Raw genomic sequence first — 22500 nt, forward strand, 5'->3', positions numbered from 1 at the left:
ATGTATGTATGTATGTATGTATGTATGTATGTATGTATGTACACATGTACAGGCTGTGTTGTGCTACTGCAGGTAGCGGTAGACTTTGAAGCAGTGGTTCCCAGAGTCAGCCACCACCACGTGTCCGTCAGAGGTGAGGGCCAGGCCCTGGGGGCCGTACAGGGGGTCCGCCGATGTGTTGATGTAGGACAGGAACGATCCACTGCCATCGAACACCTGACCGACAGACAGACAGACAGACAGACAGACAGACAGACAGACAGACAGACAGACAGACAGACAGACAGACAGACAGACAGACAGACAGACAGACAGACAGACAGACAGACAGACAGACAGACAGACAGACAGACAGACAGATGCTCTCTTGGTCAGTTGAAACATGCCTCAACATTTTCAATGGATGAGTTCCCTTAACCCATTAAAACAGGGAAAACGTCTGTGTCATTTTAGATTTTAACCACCTTAACTATTATTTTATACTCTGGCCATTCAAATATAGCAGCTCTACAAGCTCATAGCGTGTCATGAGGAGTTTGTAGCTTGTAGTGACAGAGCTTGTAGATCTACTATATTTTTGAAAAATCGTGAACTAATGATACTAGTGACTAATATTTGAATATATATATATATATTTTTAAAGTGAAACATTTTCACTCAAATCTGTGCTTCTGGGGGTCCCTGGAACTAAATATTTTGAGACGGGGTCCACGCAGTAGCGTCCCCAGGAATTACATTTAGAGCAGGCGAGATTTTTTTTGAAAAACCGGCGAAAGTGGCCGTTTTCAAGATGTTTTGGCCATTATCTCTGGAACGGAAGGTCCAATCTGCTCAATTCTAAACTTGTTGGTGCATTTTCGGGTTATTTGGGTTTTCTAGGGGAGGCAAGATCTTAGTTGGGCAGGATAGATGCCTGCCCTGCCTCTACAGTGGGTACGCCACTGGGTCCACGGCCAAATACATATCATTTTGGGGGTCCTCCTTGACATGAAAAAGTTTGAGCACCACTGATATAACATATGTTTTCAGAAAACTTTTAGGATTTAGAAGACATCTTTAGAATAATGGGTAAAGAAAACAGATTAAAAGGATGTAAGAAATATTTTGTTGTTGAACTAAGTGTCAAAAATTCTCGATAGTCATCATGCCACAATGTATGAGGAACCAGAACAAAAAACTCTTTTACTTTTATGTTCCTGTACATTAGATGTAACAATAAAAAATGAAAAATAAACATTTTGAATCTTGAAGTTCCTTTTTTGACGAGTGGCACCCTCATGCGATGGAGAATAAATGATTCTAATGCACTTAAACCCCAGCCTCCGTATTGTGGGGAAAGCTTTAGCTGAAAATAGCAGATCCACAAGTTTGTCGATCTGCTATTTTCAACGAAAGCTTTCCCCACAATAACAGAATACAGAAAAGACACTAGTATAGAGCCCTGAGGGACTCCGGTCAACCATATAGGGATAAAGTGGTTCATGTAACCATGTAGGGTACAGTTGGTGCTCTGACCTGTATACGACTGTTGCCCCAGTCGGCTACGATGATGTTCCCGTTGACGTCCACAGCCACACCGGTGGGGGCGTTGAACTGTCCGTTGCCCTCGCCGTTAGAACCAAACTTCAACAGGAACTCCCCCTCCGTGTTGAACACCTGTTCATGTGTTGTTACATGGAAGGAAGACGAAGGAACAGATTACAGCGGGAATCAGGGGGTGTCATTCGAAGTCCCGGGGATGGATGTTAATTGCTATATTAAAGAATAGCGAAAATTGTAGATCTACAAGCTCACAACATCTCGTGATGTAACGTGTTGTGAGTTTGTAGATCAGCTATTTTTGCTATTTTCGAAATAGGGCTTATAGGAACACTTTTCAACTGTATGTTCATATAATTGGAAAATAGCCTGTCATATAATTGGAAAATAGCCTATCTACAAGCTCTCAATGCGTTACAGGCAGACACATTGAGAGCTTGTAGATTGGCTATTTTCGCTGCACAACATGCTTCCATAGAAGACATTCTGGCTTCTATGGAATCCAAATGAGTGAACTTGAATCCATCTTGAATCCATGTGAACTATGGAAAACCTGTTAGAGCATGAACTGCTCTTTGACCATCAATCATGCAATACCTGTTGTCAACCAGTAGGTGTCCTACCAGTCCACAGGATGTAAAATTCTCTATAGAAAAGCAAGGAGACTAACTACACCCACCATTAGTTATATTGTATTAACATACACAAAATATAACGTTTTATTCACTAAAAACTGTTATGGATTGCCGCTTTAACTAAAATAAGTTGATTATTTGGTGTGCCAGTATAAGCAGCCATGCATGTAAACTTGATATCAAATAAAATACATGCTTTTCTTTTATTTCCTTTGTCACAGACAGACAGACATTACCTTGACAGAGTGATTGTGGAAGTCAGTGATAATGATTTCATTGTTGTGGTTGACAGCAGCAAAGTGAGGACCTAGAAGACAGAAGCAACAGAACAACAAGGTCACACATAACATTCCTCCACTGTAGCTTCATGGAAACACTACATATCTAGAATAAACAGCAGACTGCATGGTGAATGTTTTTGGTAAACGTGCCAACTGAATGAAAGGCGCCAGGAGAAATAGAACAATAATAGATTAGAAAATGTGTCTTCAACAGGGGGTTCTGGACCCCTATGGGGTCCTCAGAGTTACTACAAAGCTACAAAAGCTACAAAATATTTGTGTTAAAGGATTATTTCGTTTACATTAACCACGTTTTACGTTCATTTACACAACACTGATGATAGTGCTGTCCAACAAGTCTATGAAGCTATCTATGAAATCTATGAAAAAGTTTAATCTGCAACACAGTTTTATACAATATGTAGTATTTTGTAATTTTTTTATACAAATCTTCTCTTCTGGGGGTCCCTGGCACGAAACATTTTCAGATGGGGGTTTGCGGCGGCCAAATACATAACATTTTGGGTGTCCTTGGCATGAAAAAGCTTGAAAAACTGTTGTAGATCGTCCATTTTCAATATTTTTAAAAATAGAGCATAAGTGTTTAATTCATAATGTATGAATGTTTGTGTCCCGGGGGTCCCTTCCAAGAAAATAAGTGGAGTCAAAAGTACAATATTGGTCTTTGAGATGCACTAAGTAAGTACTGTAAGTAGCCGTGGGAACCAACCGTTCCCTCTGAACTGTAGCGCAGTGGAAGTCATAAGCTTTCAAAACACTAAAACAAATACCCCCAAACATTTACTCAAGTACTGTACTTGAGAATCTCGAAGTTAATAGTAATACAAAGTAATACAAAAGAGTATGATTACATACTCTCTGGTCTCTTCTCCAGGCTAAACATAATTGCTCTCTTCTGGAAAAACCCAATTAAACCAGACATCAGGCAATGAATGGTACAGAGAATTGTCAAATTGTCTTGCACTAGAGAAATTGACTTTTACCATTAAAGTGAAATCTTTCAAGAAATATGGGCACAATGATGTGTCTTTTACTGTATGTGATTTCTGTCTGCTCGGTTTTTGTTTGTTTTTGTTTATATGCATTTTATAAACATGAGAGTGAGAGTTCCTGTCATGTTTTATATATTCTCTGTCGGGTGGAAACCTCATACGTCCAAAACTGTTACTTTTCAGGATTACAATTCAAAAATAGCAAAAGTAGCAGATCTACAAGCTCGAAACGCGTCGCTTCGCGCCACGTTTCGAGCTTGCAGAGCTGCTACTTTTGATGCTTTTGTGTGACGCTGTAGTATGATCAAGTAGGACGTTAATTTACAAAAGAAAACTAAAAAAGTTACGATAAGAGGTCTCTGCCCGACAGCAACGATATAAACGAAATATTCCAAGAATATAGTGTTTAAGAAAGAAAACAACGATGTGCTTGGTTTGCTGTCCATCACTGAGTGTTCTGTCTGGTTCTTTAAAATGTTACCTGCAAACTGCCGGTCGCCGTTGCCTCGGGTTCCGAACTTGGTGACCAGTTTTCCGTTGGGCTGGAAGATGAAGACGCAGCAGGCCTTGTTGTCCACCACGATGATGTGTCCATTCCTGTCCACTGACACGCCCTTAGGACCCATCAGCTTCCCTGAGCCTAGCTTAGCCTGGAGAGAGAGAGAGAGAGAGAGAGAGAGAGAGAGAGAGAGAGAGAGAGAGAGAGAGAGAGAGAGAGAGAGAGAGAGAGAGCATTAATGCTGAACTGGGGGTGTGGTATTGTGTTATTTACTTCAAGTGGTAACATAAAGAGCTGATCTTACGTCAGACCAGAATTCATGTATTTATTTATTTATAGCCAAGAACGTCAGTGCCAGCAGATCTCAAGAGATTATAAAGTGAGAGTTATGGAGCAACACATAGCCAGCCCCAGTGTAAAGAAGGCATTATCTAATATAGATGACTGTGAAATTCATTGACGCCAGCACTGGCAACCATGACTCAACATGCTGTCTGCAGTAAAAATGGTTTATTGGTAAAACTACTCTTGGCACATTTTCTTTATTGAGACAGACAGCTGAGAGGGAGACAGTGTAGCAGAGACAGAATATTGGAAATCTGAGAGAGACACACAGAGACAACATAGGAGAGACAGACAGCAGGACAGCTGAGAGGGAGACAGTGTAGGAGAGACAGACAGTGTGACAGCTGAGAGAGAGACAGTGTAGGACAGTGGTTCTAAAACCTTTTTCATGGCAAGGACCCCCAAATTATTGTATTTGCATTTCTTTTTTTAATTGTATTTTACAAGCTCACAACGTATCGCATGGCAGTGCATTGTGAGCTTGCAGGTCGGATATTTTATATAAATATCCAATGTACGCATATATATATACAGTATATAAGTACATTTGCTGGGGACCCCCTGGAACCCCCTCAAGGACCCCTGGTGGTCCCCGGACCACACTTTGAGAACCACTGGTGTAGGAAACTCATGAGAGAAGGCTCTAGTGAGTATGAGACGTGTAATATAATGAATAAACATTGTACAGTACAAGTATCAAAAGGAATGTAAAAATAGATGACACTGGCGTGACTTGATGACAGGCACAGCCACAGACCATGCATAACGTCATGGGTTTGAATTCAACACATGACCTTGGGTTATATGTCATCTTCTTTTTTTTCAACTTTAATTTCCTGTTTCTCATCTCTGTCCTGCACAACAAGGTCACATGGGGGGACTACATGAGAAACGTGGACCCCTACGGACTACGGAGGCCTCCCGCGGGTCACAGACAAGGTTAGAGAGAGAAGGATGAGGCTGACTGGACACTGCTTCAGGCAACCAGAACTGGCGGCAAGAAAAGTAGTCTCTCGAGCCAGACTGTTGCCTCCCACCATTTTCACACCAATGTTTCTGTCGTACGGCTCTGAAAATGATCAGAGGATAATGCGGATTTATCCCAGTTTCCGTTTAGTTTTTGCAGTCGCGCAACATTTGTCTTGATATAAATCTAAATAATCGAAGCATATATAACTTGCTGCTTATCAGAAATGGTAACACTAATATAATGTAAAGATAGTTTAAAGGAATAGTTCACCCCCAAAATGACTTTTTTGCTATCGATTAGTCACTCCATGGATATTTTTTGCGTTTTTGTCGCATTCCTAGGCCAATAATTTGATGACCGACAGTGGTTCCGGTAGGAGACACAAAGAGTCTCCTTTGTGTCTCCTAGCGGAACCGGTGCCTACCGGTCCGCTGGCCACCAAATTATTGGCTTAGGAATCCGACAAAAACAAAAAAATATCTCCACGGGGTGTCTAATCGATGAAAAAATATATATTTTTGGGGTGAACTATCCCTTTAAAATGTATTTTCGTGAATGGAAATAACGAACAGATGACAGCTTCCGTTCTCGGCTTTCGGGAGGTGTAGTTCCAGACTCTATGTAGCATTCAGAGATTGTGGAATAGTTGAGAGACTACAAGCAAACTGACACTGTAGGAGCCAACACAGGCACAGCTAGGAGGGGAAAGAGTCATTTTTTGGTAATCTTTTTGAATAGAGGGCGCTCGGGTGGCGCAGTGGTAAAGTACCTGCAGTGCATCCGGCTTGGCCGAGCGTCTGAGGGAAGCCGGGTAGGGAGGGAGATATTTGTCACTTTACGTACTCCTACAGGTCAGCAGAGAATGTTGAGCGAGTGGAGTAGGACGAAGGCTCTCTACGTCCTCCCGGTGGAGACTAATCACTAACAGGTGAGCCAGTAGGGTACAACATCAGTGGCAAGCAGTGGGAGGAATTTATTGGCTTAACGACTACATTTGGTTTGGAGGGAGGGGGGCGGAATTCCTCGTGGCCTGAGAGCTGAAGCGTCTGTGGATATTTGTAAGGACCAGCTAAAAACACTACATGCTTTTTGGGTAATGTCAGCTTCTCCAGGTGTGAAATGTGTCTGCTGTTTTGTTTTCTCTGAGATGCATTGTGTTTTTGTTCTGTTTCTTTTGAATGTTTCTTGCCGTTTTTATTTCTGTTGTATGTAAAGCACTTTGTGAGTTCTCTCTGTGAAAGGTGCTATACAAATACAATTTACATACTTACTTACTTACATTTTAAAATAAAATAAAAAATGTTTTATTTAAAATGTTTGTAAAAAACTAAAAAGTAAATTGCTTTTAAACAGACGTTCTTATACCCTTCAATCTGGGAAAGCATCTCATTTTAATGTTGCTATGTATATAGCAACATTATTTTAAAAAGCTATTCAGAAGTTATTCAGAAAACCTAGGTTAGGATTTAGAAAGCCTCAGGTCTAAATTAGTAAATTTATCTGGTTTTATTTTCGCATGGCATTGCATGGCATCGCACAACAAAGACTCTCACCTTGAACTTGCCTTCGCTGGAGAAGATGCTGACCCACTTGTTGTCGTAGTCGGCGATGATGATGTCACCGTTGGGGTGGACGGCCACGCCCGTGGGTCTCTGCAGCTGACCGGGGGTCCTGCCGCGCACGCCGAAACGACTCTTAAACTGACCGTCGTTGGTGAAGATCTGAGGAAAACAACACCACTGGGATGACACCAAGAACCACACAACAACCCCTATATCGCTGTTGCTGGGCAGAAACCTCTTATCTCCATATATATATATTTTTTCTTAAGCTTGTAGATCTGCTACTTTTGATGCTTTTGAATTTGAATCCTGAAAAGCAACAGTTTCCACCCGACATAGATGATATACTTAGTGCAAGGTGACCCCCAGGGGTCTATGCTAGGCTCCCTCCCTTTTTTGCTATCTATGATATCTTTGCCAAATCAGCTATTTTCACCTAATGTTTGTCCCAGAATAGGGGTTCATGTGGTTAGCACATATCTGCTAATACTATTACTAATTATTATTATATTCATAATTAGCATCAGTTTATTGACCAAGCACTGTATGTTAGCTCAATGGTAAAAAATTAAAACTTCAGAACTTCGGTAGAAGAGGAAAGTTACGTACAGTAGTGCAGCTTTAATTTACACACAAAAGAAGAGAAATCAATTATTTTGTGGAAGGTGGAACTGAGGAAAACAAACACACTCGTCTATTTTTAAACGTGTCATCCTGCTTGGATGGCTCATAAATCCTTAGCACTTGTTTTTTTAATATTATGTTTTAGCTACGTAACAATGGTGCACAGGGGGGTAGGTTTCCATGACGATGCCAGAGTACAGAGGCAGCATTCTTAAGAGGAAAATAGTGATGAGTCACTGCGTTGCTGCGTTGCTGCGTTGCTGCGTAGCTGCTGTACTGCAGGGCTGATTGCAGTGCTGGACAATATGTACTCGACCCCTGTACTGTACTTCAGGCAAAATATAGATACAGTACTCCTGGTCAAATGTAACTCAACTACAAGGGAAAGTTGCTCTGTCACATTTGTACTTGAGTTAAAGCAGAGGTTGCCCAATATCCCGATATAACTCCATTTATATAGGATATAAATCAGATCATATAACATTAGTACCCCTGAGTTAAAGTACTGGAAGTATTCAAAAGCACACATTTAAAAGTACATTTTCTTTTTTAAATCAATGCGTTGCTGTATTGACATTTAGACATTTTCCAAGATTTCCCAGACTTTAAAAAAAACTATATCAATGATAGTGAAAATAGCAGGCCTACAAGTCATATGCACTTAAACAGTACTCAAGTACATGCACTCTGTTACTGTCCACCACTGGCTGTTTGTTACCTGAACACACTGGTTGTGTGTGTGTGTGTGTGTGTGTGTGTGTGTGTGTGTGTGTGTGTGTGTGTGTGTGTGTGTGTGTGTGTGTGTGTGTGTGTGTGTGTGTGTGTGTGTGTGTGTGTGTGTGTGTGTGTGTTTTACCTGAACACACTGGTTGTTGCTGTCAGCGATCAGAACCTTGTCCTGAGAGGATGCTGCTACTCCCTGTAGGTTGGTGAACTCACCCTTGTTCCTCCCCTTTGTACCTAGAAAACATACAACATGACAACGTTTTTACTGTACTGGAAAATCCTCAATATCAAAGCTGCAGAATAACCCTTTGTTTGTGAATAAAACAGTTTAAGTAATTTGTATGGTAGAGTATGTTTGCATTAACATTCACATGTGCAGTGGTACAGTGATCTCTACTCTTCCAATGAGATATTTTTAGACCCTGGTGTTGGGTAGGACTCCTATACTGGCTGACAAGAGGTATTGCATGAAGCTAAAAGGGTAATATCTCTTTGCCCAAACAGATGACATCAGTGATGACATCTAGGGCTGTCACGATTACAAATTTAAGTCGAGGATTAATTGTCACACATATATTTGCGATTAATGATTTGATAGTGTTTTTGGCATTGAACATTGGAACATTATGAATAAAAAAATACATTTCTGTGTGGCGTTTTGGCTTGGTAAACAAAAGGTGCATACGGCAGATATCGCAAATAACTTAAATATACAAAGACATTACTGACATATTTAATAGTTTTTCACTACTTAATTTTACTTTTAAAACATTTAAAGAAATAGCTGATCTACAAGCCTACAACGTTTTTTTTGCAAAATGTTTTTTAAATGTATGAACATTTTTCAGCATGGAAATGATTATGACGATCACGCAAAACGATTGCGATTATCTCAAATAATTGCGATTAGGCGATCATGTAATAATTGTGACAGGCCTAAATTGACCACCATTACCGATTCTGAAAATGAGGTCGTCCTCGATGGCGTTCTCTTTCCTCTTGCCGGTGCTGTACATGCTGGCCGGCCTCTTGATGGCCTTCTGCTTGATGTGGCCGCTGCCCGGCGACTTGAGCCTCTTCTTCACGCCGTCCGACGTGGGCGACACGTCGATGGACTTGGTGGCTTTGATCCTGAAGGGGCTTCCTCTGATGTGCTGCTCGTACAGACGCAGCGACAGGCTGAAGCTGCCCTCTTTGGGCGCCGTGAACAGATACTCGTACGTTCCGTTCTTGTTGTCCACGAGCTCCCCTCCGCCCGCCACACTGCCGTCGGGCGCCAGCAGCTCCGCCGCGATGACGGCGTTCCCCATCTTGCACAGCTCTCCGTCCTTCAACCAAGAATCGAGAACGTTTTATTAGGCATTACTCATACAGGTGAAGAAGAAAAATGCAATTCTGTGAGGCCCACAAAATACTGTGCTACAACAAAAATGGAAATAGTAATAATGAAAAAGATAAACTAAGATGAAGTAGGAATAGTACAAATAAGAAAAGAAACAAATAAGAAGCCTTCAACAGTATTCTTAGCTGTATTAAAATATGTGTATATGCTATAGCAGAAAAACACTTAATATACTATAGCAGCCATAGTAACTAATATTATGACCTAATATCTACACTGTCGGGCGGAAACCTTGTTTTATGTCCAAAACTGTTGCTTTTCAGGAATTCAGCAAAAATCAGCAAAGATCTAAAAGCTCAATGGTAAGCTTCTAAATTGGCTATCTTTGCTACTTTTGCAGTGACAATATTATATTGTCACTGTCGGGCGCAAACCTCCTATCTCCGTATTTCAACTTTTTAATTTTCTTTACTTAAAAAATAGAAAAGAAATTGTGTTTTTGAACACTCAATGAAAAGTATTAAAAAGCGCTTCTGACTAAATCTCTTAACTCCATTAGATCCTCAAACTGTCAGTCAAACCTCCTAACTCCACCCCCTCTCCCCTGCGTGGCACACAGAGCAGCTGCAGAGCGGAAGATAAACAAACTTTATACCGACTCAGGCTTTTTTCCGTCTCTTCATTCTAATCAATGATGGACATATCTCCACATTAATGGTCAAAAACCTCCTAACACCACTTGAGCTGTATTTGGGTAAAGTAATGATAATTTAAGGGGACATTCAAGCATCTGACAATGTCACCATACCAATTTTGAAGAGGCGGTATTGTGTTTTTCTTTTTCATTTCCTGAAAAGTCAATATTTTATTTTTCAACTACATCATGATCTTAGCGACAAATATTGCACTTTTACTCCACTACACTTATTTGAACATTTTAGTTACTAGTTACTTTGTAGATTTACATTATTATTACAAAACATACATTAACCACTTCAGCCCTATTTAAACTTTGGCTATTTGAAAACAGACGATCTTCAAGCTACAAAACTTCTGAAATTGATTACCAGAACTTTTTGCAACAGAGTGTTTCTACATTGCAGTATTGATACTTTAACTTAAGTAAAAAGTTTGAGTACTTTTTCCACCACTAGGTGGCAGGTATACCTTGTCCTTGGTGGTGACAGTGACGGAGGTGGGCAGGCCAACCACACAGTGGCGCAGGCCGTCGCCCGTGGCCACGCTCTCCAGCGACACGGCGTTGGTGGTGACGATGGAGCCCAGGTTGTGGATGGACTTCTTCAGGCCGTCCGTCTCCGACAGGAAGTCCAGCTGCTGGTTCTCGCCGGGCCGCAGGGGCAGGTCCTGGATGTTGTAAGGGTGCAATATTTTTTTCTTTTAATATAAATATTTCTATTAGGGAAAAATGACAAGTACATAGATACGGAAGTATGGTGACATTTTTGTCTCCCTTTTTTGCTTTTCCCCCCTATATCTGTATACATATGCAACGATAGCAAAGTAATTAGCAGTATCTGTGTGTGTCGTTTTGTATGTATTAGAGTTAGACATTACAGTTATTGCATGGTGAGAGGATTTAAATAAATAATGTTAAGAAAACCATTGAAGCAAAACAAAACAATGTAATTGATTAGTAAACAATTAACTATTTAAATAAAATTATCAATAATCAAAAAAGAAAAACATTTCACAAAATATCAAAAAGTTGTAAGCTTATAGATAACTATATATTTTTTAATTGCATGACACCGTTGTATGATGAAATATAAAATAGGGGTAAAGTGTTTAATCAGACTACTCAATTTATTAGATTGAGATTATTATTTTTTTTATATAAAGAATACCAAATCTCCAAAAAGAAACCAACGCACTTCTCGATTATTTGATTGATGGAAAAAGTAATGGTTAGAACAATGGCTAATAAAATAAATAAAGTCTAGTTTTAGGGCTGACCTGGATGGCCAGCTCACTGAGTCTCTCACTCATCTGCTTCTTGACCAGCAGAACCTCGGCCTCGCTGCCGTGACTCAGAGCCTGTTCTGTGAAGTTACAACTGCTGTTGATGCCGTCCTGACCCTGTAAGAGACTGTCCAGCTGGGCCTGCAGAACCTGGACACACACACACAAAATATACATAGACAATTACCATTACTGCAGTTATCAGACACTTATAGCCAGAGTGATTTACTATTCTTACTTTATTTTACCTTTATTTTACCAGGAAGTCTCATTGAAATCAGAAATTTCTTTTACAAGAGAGACCTGACCAAAATAGGAGCCAGATAAAAAAACAACAATAATAATGGCCCGGACCGCTGGCGTAGCAGTCCGGGCACCTAGGCTACAATGTAGCCTGACAGCGCGTTGCGGGTTCGAGTCCCGGCCTTTGCTGCGTGCCACTCCCCATCTCTCTCTCCCCATTTCCTGTCAGCCTACTGTCCTATCAATGATAGAGGCATAAAAAGCCCAACAATAAATCTTAAAAAAATAATAATAATTTAATCACAACAACACACAAAAATACAACATACCGGTATCAATACAACACACACACACACACACACACACACACACACACACACACACACACACACACACACACACACACGCGCACACTCTATCCCTCACCCTCAGGGCTCAAGGTTAACAGCTCCATCACAGTTATCCAATGAACACTCACCTGTTCCTGCCCTCCACCACACTCCACTTCTGAAACACCAGAGTCCATTTTATCCTCCTGTTGTAACTTTAAACCTTCCATCCTGCACTCATTCCTACCAGCAACAGCTTTGTGAGTAACATACTGTACAGTGACTGTAATCAGAGATGTCATACCCCGCTCAGAGCGCTGCAGATACACTAACTCACTCACTAGCAGCGTGTTCAGCATGAACAGCACTTAACTCCACCCCTATGGGTGTGTGTGTGGGTGACACCAGCCAATCACAGGACAGATACGCTGAACCCCATCCATCTACATGCTGTATACTGTTCAGTCATGGAGCTTCCTATGTGCTTCTGACAGGAAGACACAGACATGATAATGTGATGGTGGGCTGTAAACACGCCCCCTGAAGGGTTAAACATTAACCGTCCATGTGATGATGGAGAGGTCCCTGAGGGGTGGGGGTGGGGGTGGGGGTGGGGGGGGTGGCTGGTTGATTGGTTCTCAAGACTGGGTGGAAAGATACACTCACTGGCTTCCTGTAGATCTCTCTCTCTCTCTCTCTCTCTCTCTCTCTCTCTCTCTCTCTCTCTCTCTCTCTCTCTCTCTCTCTCTCTCTCTCTCTCTCTCTCTCACACACACACACACACATTCGCTCTTATCTGTCTGGCTACATCTGTAAATGTGTCTCTATCTGCCTCATATACACGCGCGCGTGGGCAGGCAGGCAGGCACGCACGCAGGCAGGCGCACACACACACACACACACACACACACACACACACACACACACACACACACACACACACACACACACACACACACACACACACACACACACACACACACACACACACACACACACACACACACACACACACACTCATATCTCTCTCTCTCTCTCTCTCTCTCTCGCTCTCCCTCTCTCTCTCTCTCCTTGGCTCCTCCCTGTTCTAATGTGTTATTTAGTCAGTTATAATGCCCTGATTGCTGACACATAATGACTCAGCATAAACAGAGTCCTTTAAAGTCAAGGTACTGTCGTACATGTGTCACATTTGATGATGTTTTTGGCGGTATTTATTGCCATATTTTTTAGGGTGTGGCCGTGCGGAAGTGTGAGTGTGTGTGTGTGTGTGTGTGTGTGTGGACGATACCCACTCATAATCAAAATAAAAAAGAGAGCAATTAAGTTCTACAACCACCTAAAAGAAAGCGACCTAGATGCACTCCATAACAAGGCACTCAGACACAGCGAAACTCTAGAGAGATGCCCCCTCAGCCAGCTGGCTCTGGAACTCCGGGCACAAACACAAACAGAGCCACGAGATAGAAAACCCATTGGACTAAACCAAATTATAAAACAGCAAAAGGAAAACTACCTGACACATTGGAAAGAAGCAACACAAAAGCAGAGTAAACTAGAATGCTATCTGGCCCTAAACAGAGAATACGCAGTGGCAGAATACCTGAGCACCGTGACCGACCCAAAACAAAGAAAAATCTTAACTAGGTACAGACTCAGTGAGCACAGTCTTGCGATCGAGAAAGGTCGTCACAGGCAGACCTGTATCCCGAGAGAAGACAGACTATGCACCCACTGCACACAAAATGAAGTGGAAACCGAGCTACACTTCCTAACCGTCTGTCCATTGTACCAAGACATCAGAAACACATACTTCCCACAGATTACAACCACACACGGAGATTTTGAAAACATGACCAATGACAAAAAACTCCCATATCTGCTGGGCGAAGTACAACAATGTGCAAACACAGCAGCAAGATTCGTGAGTTGCTGTGATAGGAGAAGGATATCAAACGGAACACAACCACCCTAAAGACTAATCATTGTGTATATTCCTGCACTATACCTGCACCCAGTGATCTTGGTACATAGAAATTGATCTATTGAAGATTCTGACTTTCAAATGTACATATTTTTTGTTTTGATTGTATTGCTGTATTGTTGTATTGTGCTTTCTGCTTTGGCAATGTAAACGTATGTTTTCTCATGCCAATAAAGCCCTTTGAATTGAATTGAATTGAATTGTGTGTGTGTGTGTGTGTGTGTGTGTGTGTGTGTGTGTGTGTGTGTGTGTGTGTGTGTGTGTGTGTGTGTGTGTGTGTGTGTGTGTGTGTGTGTGTGTGTGTGTGTGTGTGTGTGTGTGTGTGTGTGTGTCATATTTCTATGCCAGTTAGACACAGAAGCACCTCCACTGTTACATTTTGTGACATATTGTTGGGTACTTTTTGAAATATTTAACATTCATTTTATAATGTCACTAGGTCTCGAGTCGACTTGCGCAAATTTGGAATCATACATCACAGATATGCCCAAAAGGCCTTTGGGGGATTCCTGCAGTATGTCATTCCCTCGACTCTCTCCACACGTCCTGTCTCTATCAAAAATAAATGTCCCCCCCAAAATATAATAATGTAGTAAATAAATAATAAATAATGCTAAACATCAGCACACATCTGCATATGATAAGGCCATAATATGGACTGGACATGTCCAAAGTCACTGCAAATCAGCAAATATATCATCTCTGTCAGGTGGTAACCCCATATGTCTAAAACTTTTTTTTTCAGGATTCAAATCAGCAAAAGTAGCACATCTATAAGTTCAAAACGCGCCTTGCAGATCTGCTACTTTTGATACTTTTGTGTGATGCTGTAGTATGATCAAGTAGGGCATTAATTTACGAACAAATCCCAAAAGTTAAAGTATGGAGATAAGAGGTTTCTGCCCGACAGCAACGATATTAAATGGATTATTCTCTATTGGAGTCTATTGTCTCAGGTGTTGTTAGGATGGGTGGGCCGTGTGCATTTTCAGATCATGTTCTTTTTAACGATCAATCAATCTGATTGTTTTCCAGCATGGATCAATAATCCTAATACTCTGTGAAGTAATTTTTCAAGTTTTTAAAGAAAAAAATACCATGAAATTGTGAAAATGATATATTGCATTAAAGTCTTCGTGTTTTCACAATTATTTGGCCCACAGGTTGGGAGTCGCTGCACTAAACCATAACAGAGGGAGAAACAGATGAAGTACAGAGAAGAGTGGAGGCTGTGAAGGGTTAACAGCAGCAACATAGCAGCCTCTCAGTCAGTGAGGCCATAGATATATATAAAGGCTAGATGGCTCAAGGGGACGGCGCAAGCGTAGCTCAACCGCGGCCATCTTGAAACAGTCATTCATAACATTATGTCTATGGTGCATATACTTTGAAATAACCATAGCGTGCTCAATTTTCATCCGATTTTCAAACGGTTTGGTGTGTTGTAAACACCAAAGATGTAGTTATTATACTGCATACTTATAATTATAATCACGTTTTTTTTATATATATAATTTTATAATTTTATTACATCTTTGGTGTTTACAACACACCAAACCGTTTGAAAATCGGATGAAAATTGAGCACGCTATGGTTATTTTAAAGTATATGCACCATAGACATAATGTTATGAATGACTGTTTCAAGATGGCCGCCATGTGGCAACGTCGTACTCCATTGGCCAGCAGCGCGGGTGAGTCATCTAGCCTTTATATATATCTATGAGTGAGGCAATCTGAAGTGAAAGTGAAAGTGTTCATGTAGCTCACACACACACACAAACACACACATAGACACACTCTCTACTTAAAAACCTTCAATCAGCAGAAATATTTGCTGAAATATTGAGAACGTAAAGACAGGTGAGTACATGAGATAAGGATTTATTATTCTGAAAAACAAAAAATATGAAAATATATCCAGACGATCTTCCCTTAGTTTCGTTTTCCTGGAAATCCTATTCTAATCGTTCAGTTGGTAAAATGACAGGCTTCCCTCACAGTATGTGCCAACATTATTGAGCTCTATTCTATTAGCTTCATAACTATTAAGCTGTCAGTAGTAGCATTCAAGAATTACTTATTTCTTTCCATATTTATTTTCAGTGTATAGAAATGGCGTGTTCCAGCATTCTCCTGTCTGAAGAGCAGTTCCTGTGTTCTATTTGTCTGGAGGTGTTCACTGATCCAATCACCACTCCATGTGGACACAACTACTGTAACACCTGTATCACATATTACTGGGACACTAGTGATGTGTGTCAGTGTCCACTATGCAACAAAACCTTCGATAAGAGACCAAAGACCTCTGTTAATAAAGTCCTCTCTGAGATGGCTGATCAGTTCAGGAAGTCAAAGCATCTGAAAAATAATTCCAACGCAAACCAGGAACCTGCTGAACCAGATGAAGTCTCCTGTGACGTCTGTACTGAGACCAAGCTCAAAGCCCTGAAGTCCTGCCTGATGTGTCTGACCTCCTACTGTGAGACTCACCTGGTCGGAGCCTCATCACAGAGTCACACGGTTAAACGACACAAACTAATCGACCCTGTAAAGAACTTGGAAGACATTCTGTGTAAGAAACATGACAGACCTCTGGAGCTGTTCTGTAAAACTGACACCATGCGTGTTTGTCAGTTCTGCACCGAGTCAGACCACAAGTTACATCAAATTGTATCTCTGGAAGAGGCATATGAAGGAAAGAAGGCTGAGCTGGGAAAAACAGAGGCTGAAGTTCAGCAGATGATCCAGGTGAGACAAGTGAAGATTCAGGAGGTAAAACACTCAGTACAGCTCAGCAAGAAAGATGCAGACAGAGAGATAGCAGACAGTGTGCAGGTCTTCACTGCTCTGATGAGCTGTATTGAGAGAAGCCAGGCTGAGGTCATTGATGTGATTGAAGAGAAGCAGAAAACAACAGAGAAACAGGCTGAAGGCTTCATTAAAGATCTGCAACAGGAAATCACTGAGTTAAAAAAGAAAAGCTCTGAGCTGAAGCAGCTCTCACACACTGAAGACCACCTCCACCTCCTCCAGAACATCTCATCCATCAACCCCCCCCCCCCACCCACCAAGGACTGGACAAACATCAATGTCCATCAGTCTTCATATGTGGGGACTGTTAGGACAGCTGTGGATCATCTGGAGAAGACACTCAGTCAAGAGATGGAGAAGAGGCTGCGTGATGCTGAGCTGAGGAGGATCCAGCAATATGCAGTGGATGTAACTCTGGACCCTGATACAGCACAACCCAACCTCATCCTGTCTGAGGATGGAAAACAAGTGAGTTGTGGAAACGTAAAGAAGAATCTCCAAGACAACAAAGAGAGATTCTCTTATATTCCCTGTGACTTAGGAAAACAAAGCTTCTCCTCAGGAAGGTTTTACAATGAGGTTCAGGTTAAAGGGAAGACTAGTTTCTGTTTTTTAGGAGTGGCCAGAGAGTCCATCGACAGGAAAGGGAAAATTGCACTGTGCCCTGACAATGGTTACTGGACTATAGGGTTGGAGAAAGAAAATGAGTACAAGGCTGCTGCTGACTCTCCTGTCCTCCTCCGTGTAATACAGAAGGTCCAGAAAGTGGGAGTGTTTGTGGATTATGAGGAGGGTTATGATGTGGAGACCAGAGTTCAACTCTACTCTTTCCCTGGCTGCACCTTCACTGAGAAACTCTATCCATTCTTCCTAATGATGGTGATAAAAACTCTGCTCCTCTGACCATCTCTCCTGTCAATCACACTGACTAATTTAATCCTCAGTTTTATATGAACACAGACAATAAATGTGTCTATGGAAGGGCTAATTTACAGGTTTATCTGTTTCAAATCCAGCCAACAGTTGTATTCTATTGGGTGCCAATGCCATTAGTCATTGAGAAACTCTTTAAATGTTTTGGAAAAACTCCTCTGTTCATCACTCCTGTCAATCGGTTAGACTTTTCGTTACAATGTCTAAAAGAGATGTAATTAGTTTGTGAGAAATATATATATATATTGGATGCAATACAATGCTATGTTTATATATTTATTATATTCAATATATATATATATATATATATATATATATATATATATATATATATATATATATATATATATATATATATATACATATATATATATATATATATTCAATATAATAAATATATAAACATAGCATTGTATTGCATCCAACCCATGAATATTCATACAAAATGGACAATTACAGTATGTCAATCATAGTTTCTATACATAGTAGAGATACGCGGATGGCCTCTCACGTCACCCGAATCCGCATGTACAAATTAATTATCCGCCCGTTATCCAACCGCAATAATTATATTATCCAATTTAAATATCCGCATCTGCACCAACCGTTTTTCCCGTATGTCAAAATATTATTATTTTCTGGTATTCCCGTTAGTTTTAGTATTAGTTGTGCGATGCGATCGGTGCTGCTCTGCTGCGCTGAACATACAGCAGAGCAGCACCGGTTAAAAAAAAAGAATAAAGACGCACCGACATTCCATAGGCTAAATCAATGCATTTTGTGATCGCATCGCACAGAGGCTGCTCTACACACTCACACAGACACCAATCTGGGAACCCAGAGACAAATAAGAATGAAAAACAGCGCCCTCTGCTGTTTGTACTATCTTACTTGGCTCTGGGACAATGACGACGTAGCACCCGTGCGCAAGGAAACCGGGGTTTTGGTCTGCCTTCAGCCTTTCACTTCCGGTGGTGCCACTATGTTTTCATTCCCACTAACAATATTTCTACACGGAACACTAACACCACTTCTCCCAGAGAACATGGATCGTTTTGGTTATAAGCCCACTTGTTTCTATGATGAAAAAGTAAGTTAAAATGTGAATATCTTTCCGTGGTTTTGTCTGCTCCGCGGACGCTATTGTTAAATTAGTTTGGGTTTGTTTCGAGGGGGAAGGATCGACGGACACGTGAATCCTGCCCACTACATTTGATTGGGTAAAGCGCGGCCTGCTTCCTGATCTGAAGGCACGCCCACTTGTAGCCCAGTGCGTACGTGTTATGACGAACCTTCACGACAGATTCCAACGCAGAGCAGAATCTGTTCTTGAGAGATTACACAGACACAAGCACGCAGAGATTTAGCTATTTTATGGATAGATATATTAGATGTCATTAATTTATTTACCGCAATATTTCACCCGCGGTTTATCCGATATTAATTAATAATTATATTTGATTGACCCGAATCCACCAAAACTACGGTTAACTGCGGCAACCGCGGCTTAAACCACGATCCGCGCATCTCTAATACATAGATTACACCACTGGTCATCCACCCATCAATCAATCTTCAACTTTTAATTGTAATTCTCCACTCCTACCAATGTTATGTCCCGCCTCCCTGCCCTGTTTCACTCAGAAACACGCCACGATATGTAACTGAAATATGCAGTTTAATCTGGACTTTAATGCCCACTGTATTGCATTTTATTTATGCAATATTTAACTGCTATAAAGCAGTGGTTCTCAAACAAGTCAAGGACCCACAAATTCATATGTATTTGGTCGCAAACCCTGTCTGTTCCAGCCAGGGACCCCCATGAGAAAATTTGTGTTAAAAATTTTAAAGATTATTCAATTTTTCACAACTGCAAAATGTTTGGAAAATAGCAGATCTGCAAGCTCACAGTGAGCTTGTAGATCAGCTATTTTTGAATAGCCTTAGTATAAAATAGTGTTAAAGTGGTTAAACTGATGTTGAGATGAGCAGAATAATAATTTAAAAAAAAAAGAGAAATGAGTACTCTCTCCTGATTGGATGAAATTGAAGCTGAAAACATGAAAATGTATGTTCTGTCTGCTAAAGGGTTGAGGAGATTGCTGTTACTGAGCAAACACTGTGTAGCAAATGGTTATAAGAATATAGAGCTTTAACTTTTTCACAAAAAACGTTGTTTTAACAATAACAATTACACTACCTTGAATTGGAATAACGACTAAATTGTGAGAAAACAAGGGGTGAAATAAAGCCTGGTATGTGAAGCTGACCTTCTGCTTAAGGCCATAGTTGACCTCCAGCTCCATCAGAAGGACACTCTTACGGACGTTGAGGGTCTTCTGGAGCTCATCAAACGTGGTGTGGATGTCCTCCTCCATGGAGCTCTTCTGATTGGTCAGCTGCTGCAGGATCTCCGACAGCGTTTGCAGGGCGGAGTCTATCTCTGGCAGCCTGGGGTCAAAGGTCACATTACAGTAGCTCATTACATACGGCCAGTGGTGGACAGTAACTAAGTACATTTACTTGAGTACTGTGCTTAAGTACATACTGTATACATACAAATATACTTAATTTTTTGTTCTTTTGAATACTTATTACGTATTTACTTGAGTAGGCCTACGTACTGTACTTTGTTCATCACTGTTTACTGCATACTGTTGAAGTTTTAGCTTTTAAAGGGGTATTTCACTTTAAAACGCTTCTGGGGTCATTTTAACGTCTACTTGGGCTTTTGAGAGCACCCCAGTCTGTTTTTATGTTGCTTGATTCAATATTTAGAAAATTGATATTAATTTAATCAGACACACACCCTTCCTATCCCTTTTTAGCCATGTTAGACTCATTGAAAACATAATATATGAGTTTAAACATACTTCCCTCGTTCTGGTGACTAATCGTTCTTCTAATAAAATAAATTGAATTCTTTAAAATAAATGTAATATTTTAATACATTTTTTTTTTAAATCAAATTATTGGAAGGACAACACGTTTTCAGCGAGTCTAAATATCAATGTCTGAATATCAAATTTCTAAATACTGAATCAAGCAAACTTAAAAACTGTCTGGTGCACAAAAAAGCCTGACTAGACATAAAAATTACATAAGAAGTTCTTGAGTGAAATACCCATTTAAAGCCACAATCCGTAAGTTTTATGTCGGTTTTATTGTCTACAATGATGCAATACAATGCTAATGATGATGATGATGATGACGGTAGTGATGAGGAGGGAACCTTTTCTTGACGGCGTCCAGCTGTGCATGCAGTGATGCTTTGTGCTGCTCCACCACGTCTCTGAGAGGCACTGTGGGATGCTCTGCATGCTCGCCACTCGTACACTCTGAACACATGGCTGTCTCACACGGAGGACAGTAGAACTCCATCACCTAGGCAACCATAACAACAAGTCACACACTGGCAAGAAGAATAAACGGACGTTCCAAAGTTGTGGTACCTGTCGAAAGGTACAGTACCACGACATTGGGACGTTTGTCTCTCTGTCAGTTACTGTGTCCCTATTCTGCAGCAAACATTTGGCAAAAATAGCAGATCTACAAGCTCACAATATATCACAACAACATGAGGCGCTGTAAGGATGTAGATCGGCTATTTTTGGCAAAGAGATTTGGTGTAGAGGGGGAAAAAAGAGGGGGCCAATGATAGACCCCTGGGGGATCCCAGTCAATGATGTATGTAGGGTTTCAGTGGTTTAACCTATATGTCTTTATACCTTTCAATCAGCAGCTGTGACATTTTAGATGTTGCTATACGTATATAGCAACATCATTTAATTTTTACTTTGTTGAATTAAAGGTTTTTCAGAAAACGTAAGATTTAGAAGGTGGGCGCTCGGGTGGCGCAGTGGTAAAGTTCCTGCCCACCACCACGGAGGTTGTGGGTTCGAATCCACCATGGTGCATCCGGCTTTGCCGAGCGTCTAAACGAACACAATTGGCCCGTGTTCGGGAGGGGAGCCGAGCGGGTAGGGTGATATTTGTCACTGCATGTACTCAGGCTAGGGGCGGCACCTGTCAGAGGCGAGTGTTGAGCGGGAGGAGTAGGACGAAGGCTCTACCTCCTCCCGGTGGGGGCTCCTCACTGACAGGTGAGTCAGTAGGATACAACAGCAGTGACAACACAGAAATGTGTGTGGGGAGGAATTAATTGGCATAATGACTAAATTGGGGAGAAAAAGGGGTAATTTTTTTTTGGCTACTCTAAATCTATATATCTAAAAAAGATTTAGAAGGCATTTTTAGAATCAGCCCCGGGTTTAAATAATTTTTTATCTATCTATCTTATCTATACAGCATGACTGTCTGTCCGTCTGTCCGTCTCTGTGTGTGTCTTACGTTTCCTGCATGGTTGGGGCAGGACAGGGGCTGCCCTGCGGCCACAGAGGTGATGGGGTCCAGGGCGGGGGTCTCCTGGCTGTTGCAGCTGTCTGCCGGGGGTCTCTGCAGCACGTCCATCAGGTTGGTGATGAAGAAGTTGCTCTGTAGGGCCGACACGCCCCTCTCTGGCAGGATGGAGGTACGGCGACACACCGGACACGACAGCGTCAGGCTGTGGGCTGGGATGTAGTTCTGTAGACACCTGCACACAGAGGTGGAAAGTAACTAAGTACATGTACTCTACTCTCCTTTTCTATCCCGGATTTGAACCGGAAGGCTCTATTAGC

The 22500-nt window shown here is 41.3% G+C and overlaps 2 protein-coding genes across 3 annotated transcripts in view; one reads left to right on the plus strand and one right to left on the minus strand.

Moving 5' to 3' along the window:
• Nucleotides 1–22500, minus strand: part of trim2a (tripartite motif containing 2a) — a 91246-nt gene that overhangs the window by 3367 nt on the left and 65379 nt on the right. For both annotated transcript variants that reach the window (XR_013934763.1, XM_080453734.1), the window contains exons 3-14: nucleotides 22172–22415; nucleotides 21054–21205; nucleotides 20092–20272; nucleotides 11511–11666; nucleotides 10704–10901; nucleotides 9150–9522; nucleotides 8325–8428; nucleotides 6836–7003; nucleotides 3950–4118; nucleotides 2411–2481; nucleotides 1516–1656; nucleotides 1–216 (exon numbers count right to left, since the gene is read on the minus strand). The exon at nucleotides 1–216 is cut by the window's left edge. Coding sequence is in view for 1 of the 2 variants with exons in the window: in XM_080453734.1 (XP_080309860.1) it covers nucleotides 64–216; nucleotides 1516–1656; nucleotides 2411–2481; nucleotides 3950–4118; nucleotides 6836–7003; nucleotides 8325–8428; nucleotides 9150–9522; nucleotides 10704–10901; nucleotides 11511–11666; nucleotides 20092–20272; nucleotides 21054–21205; nucleotides 22172–22415 (2110 nt within the window). In the remaining variant the exon portion in view is untranslated. The remainder of the gene's footprint in view (nucleotides 217–1515; nucleotides 1657–2410; nucleotides 2482–3949; nucleotides 4119–6835; nucleotides 7004–8324; nucleotides 8429–9149; nucleotides 9523–10703; nucleotides 10902–11510; nucleotides 11667–20091; nucleotides 20273–21053; nucleotides 21206–22171; nucleotides 22416–22500) is intronic.
• On the plus strand, nucleotides 16187–19486 carry LOC308073984 (zinc finger protein RFP-like; the record flags this gene model as incomplete). Its single annotated transcript, XM_080413289.1, has 3 exons — nucleotides 16187–16327; nucleotides 16559–17650; nucleotides 19463–19486. 3 exons carry the CDS (start codon nucleotides 16187–16189, stop codon nucleotides 19484–19486), a joined length of 1257 nt encoding a protein of 418 aa, XP_080269415.1.

Source organism: Gymnoscopelus braueri (genome assembly GCF_963280865.1).
Source record: "Gymnoscopelus braueri genome assembly, chromosome: 2".
Lineage (NCBI taxonomy): Eukaryota > Metazoa > Chordata > Actinopteri > Myctophiformes > Myctophidae > Gymnoscopelus > Gymnoscopelus braueri.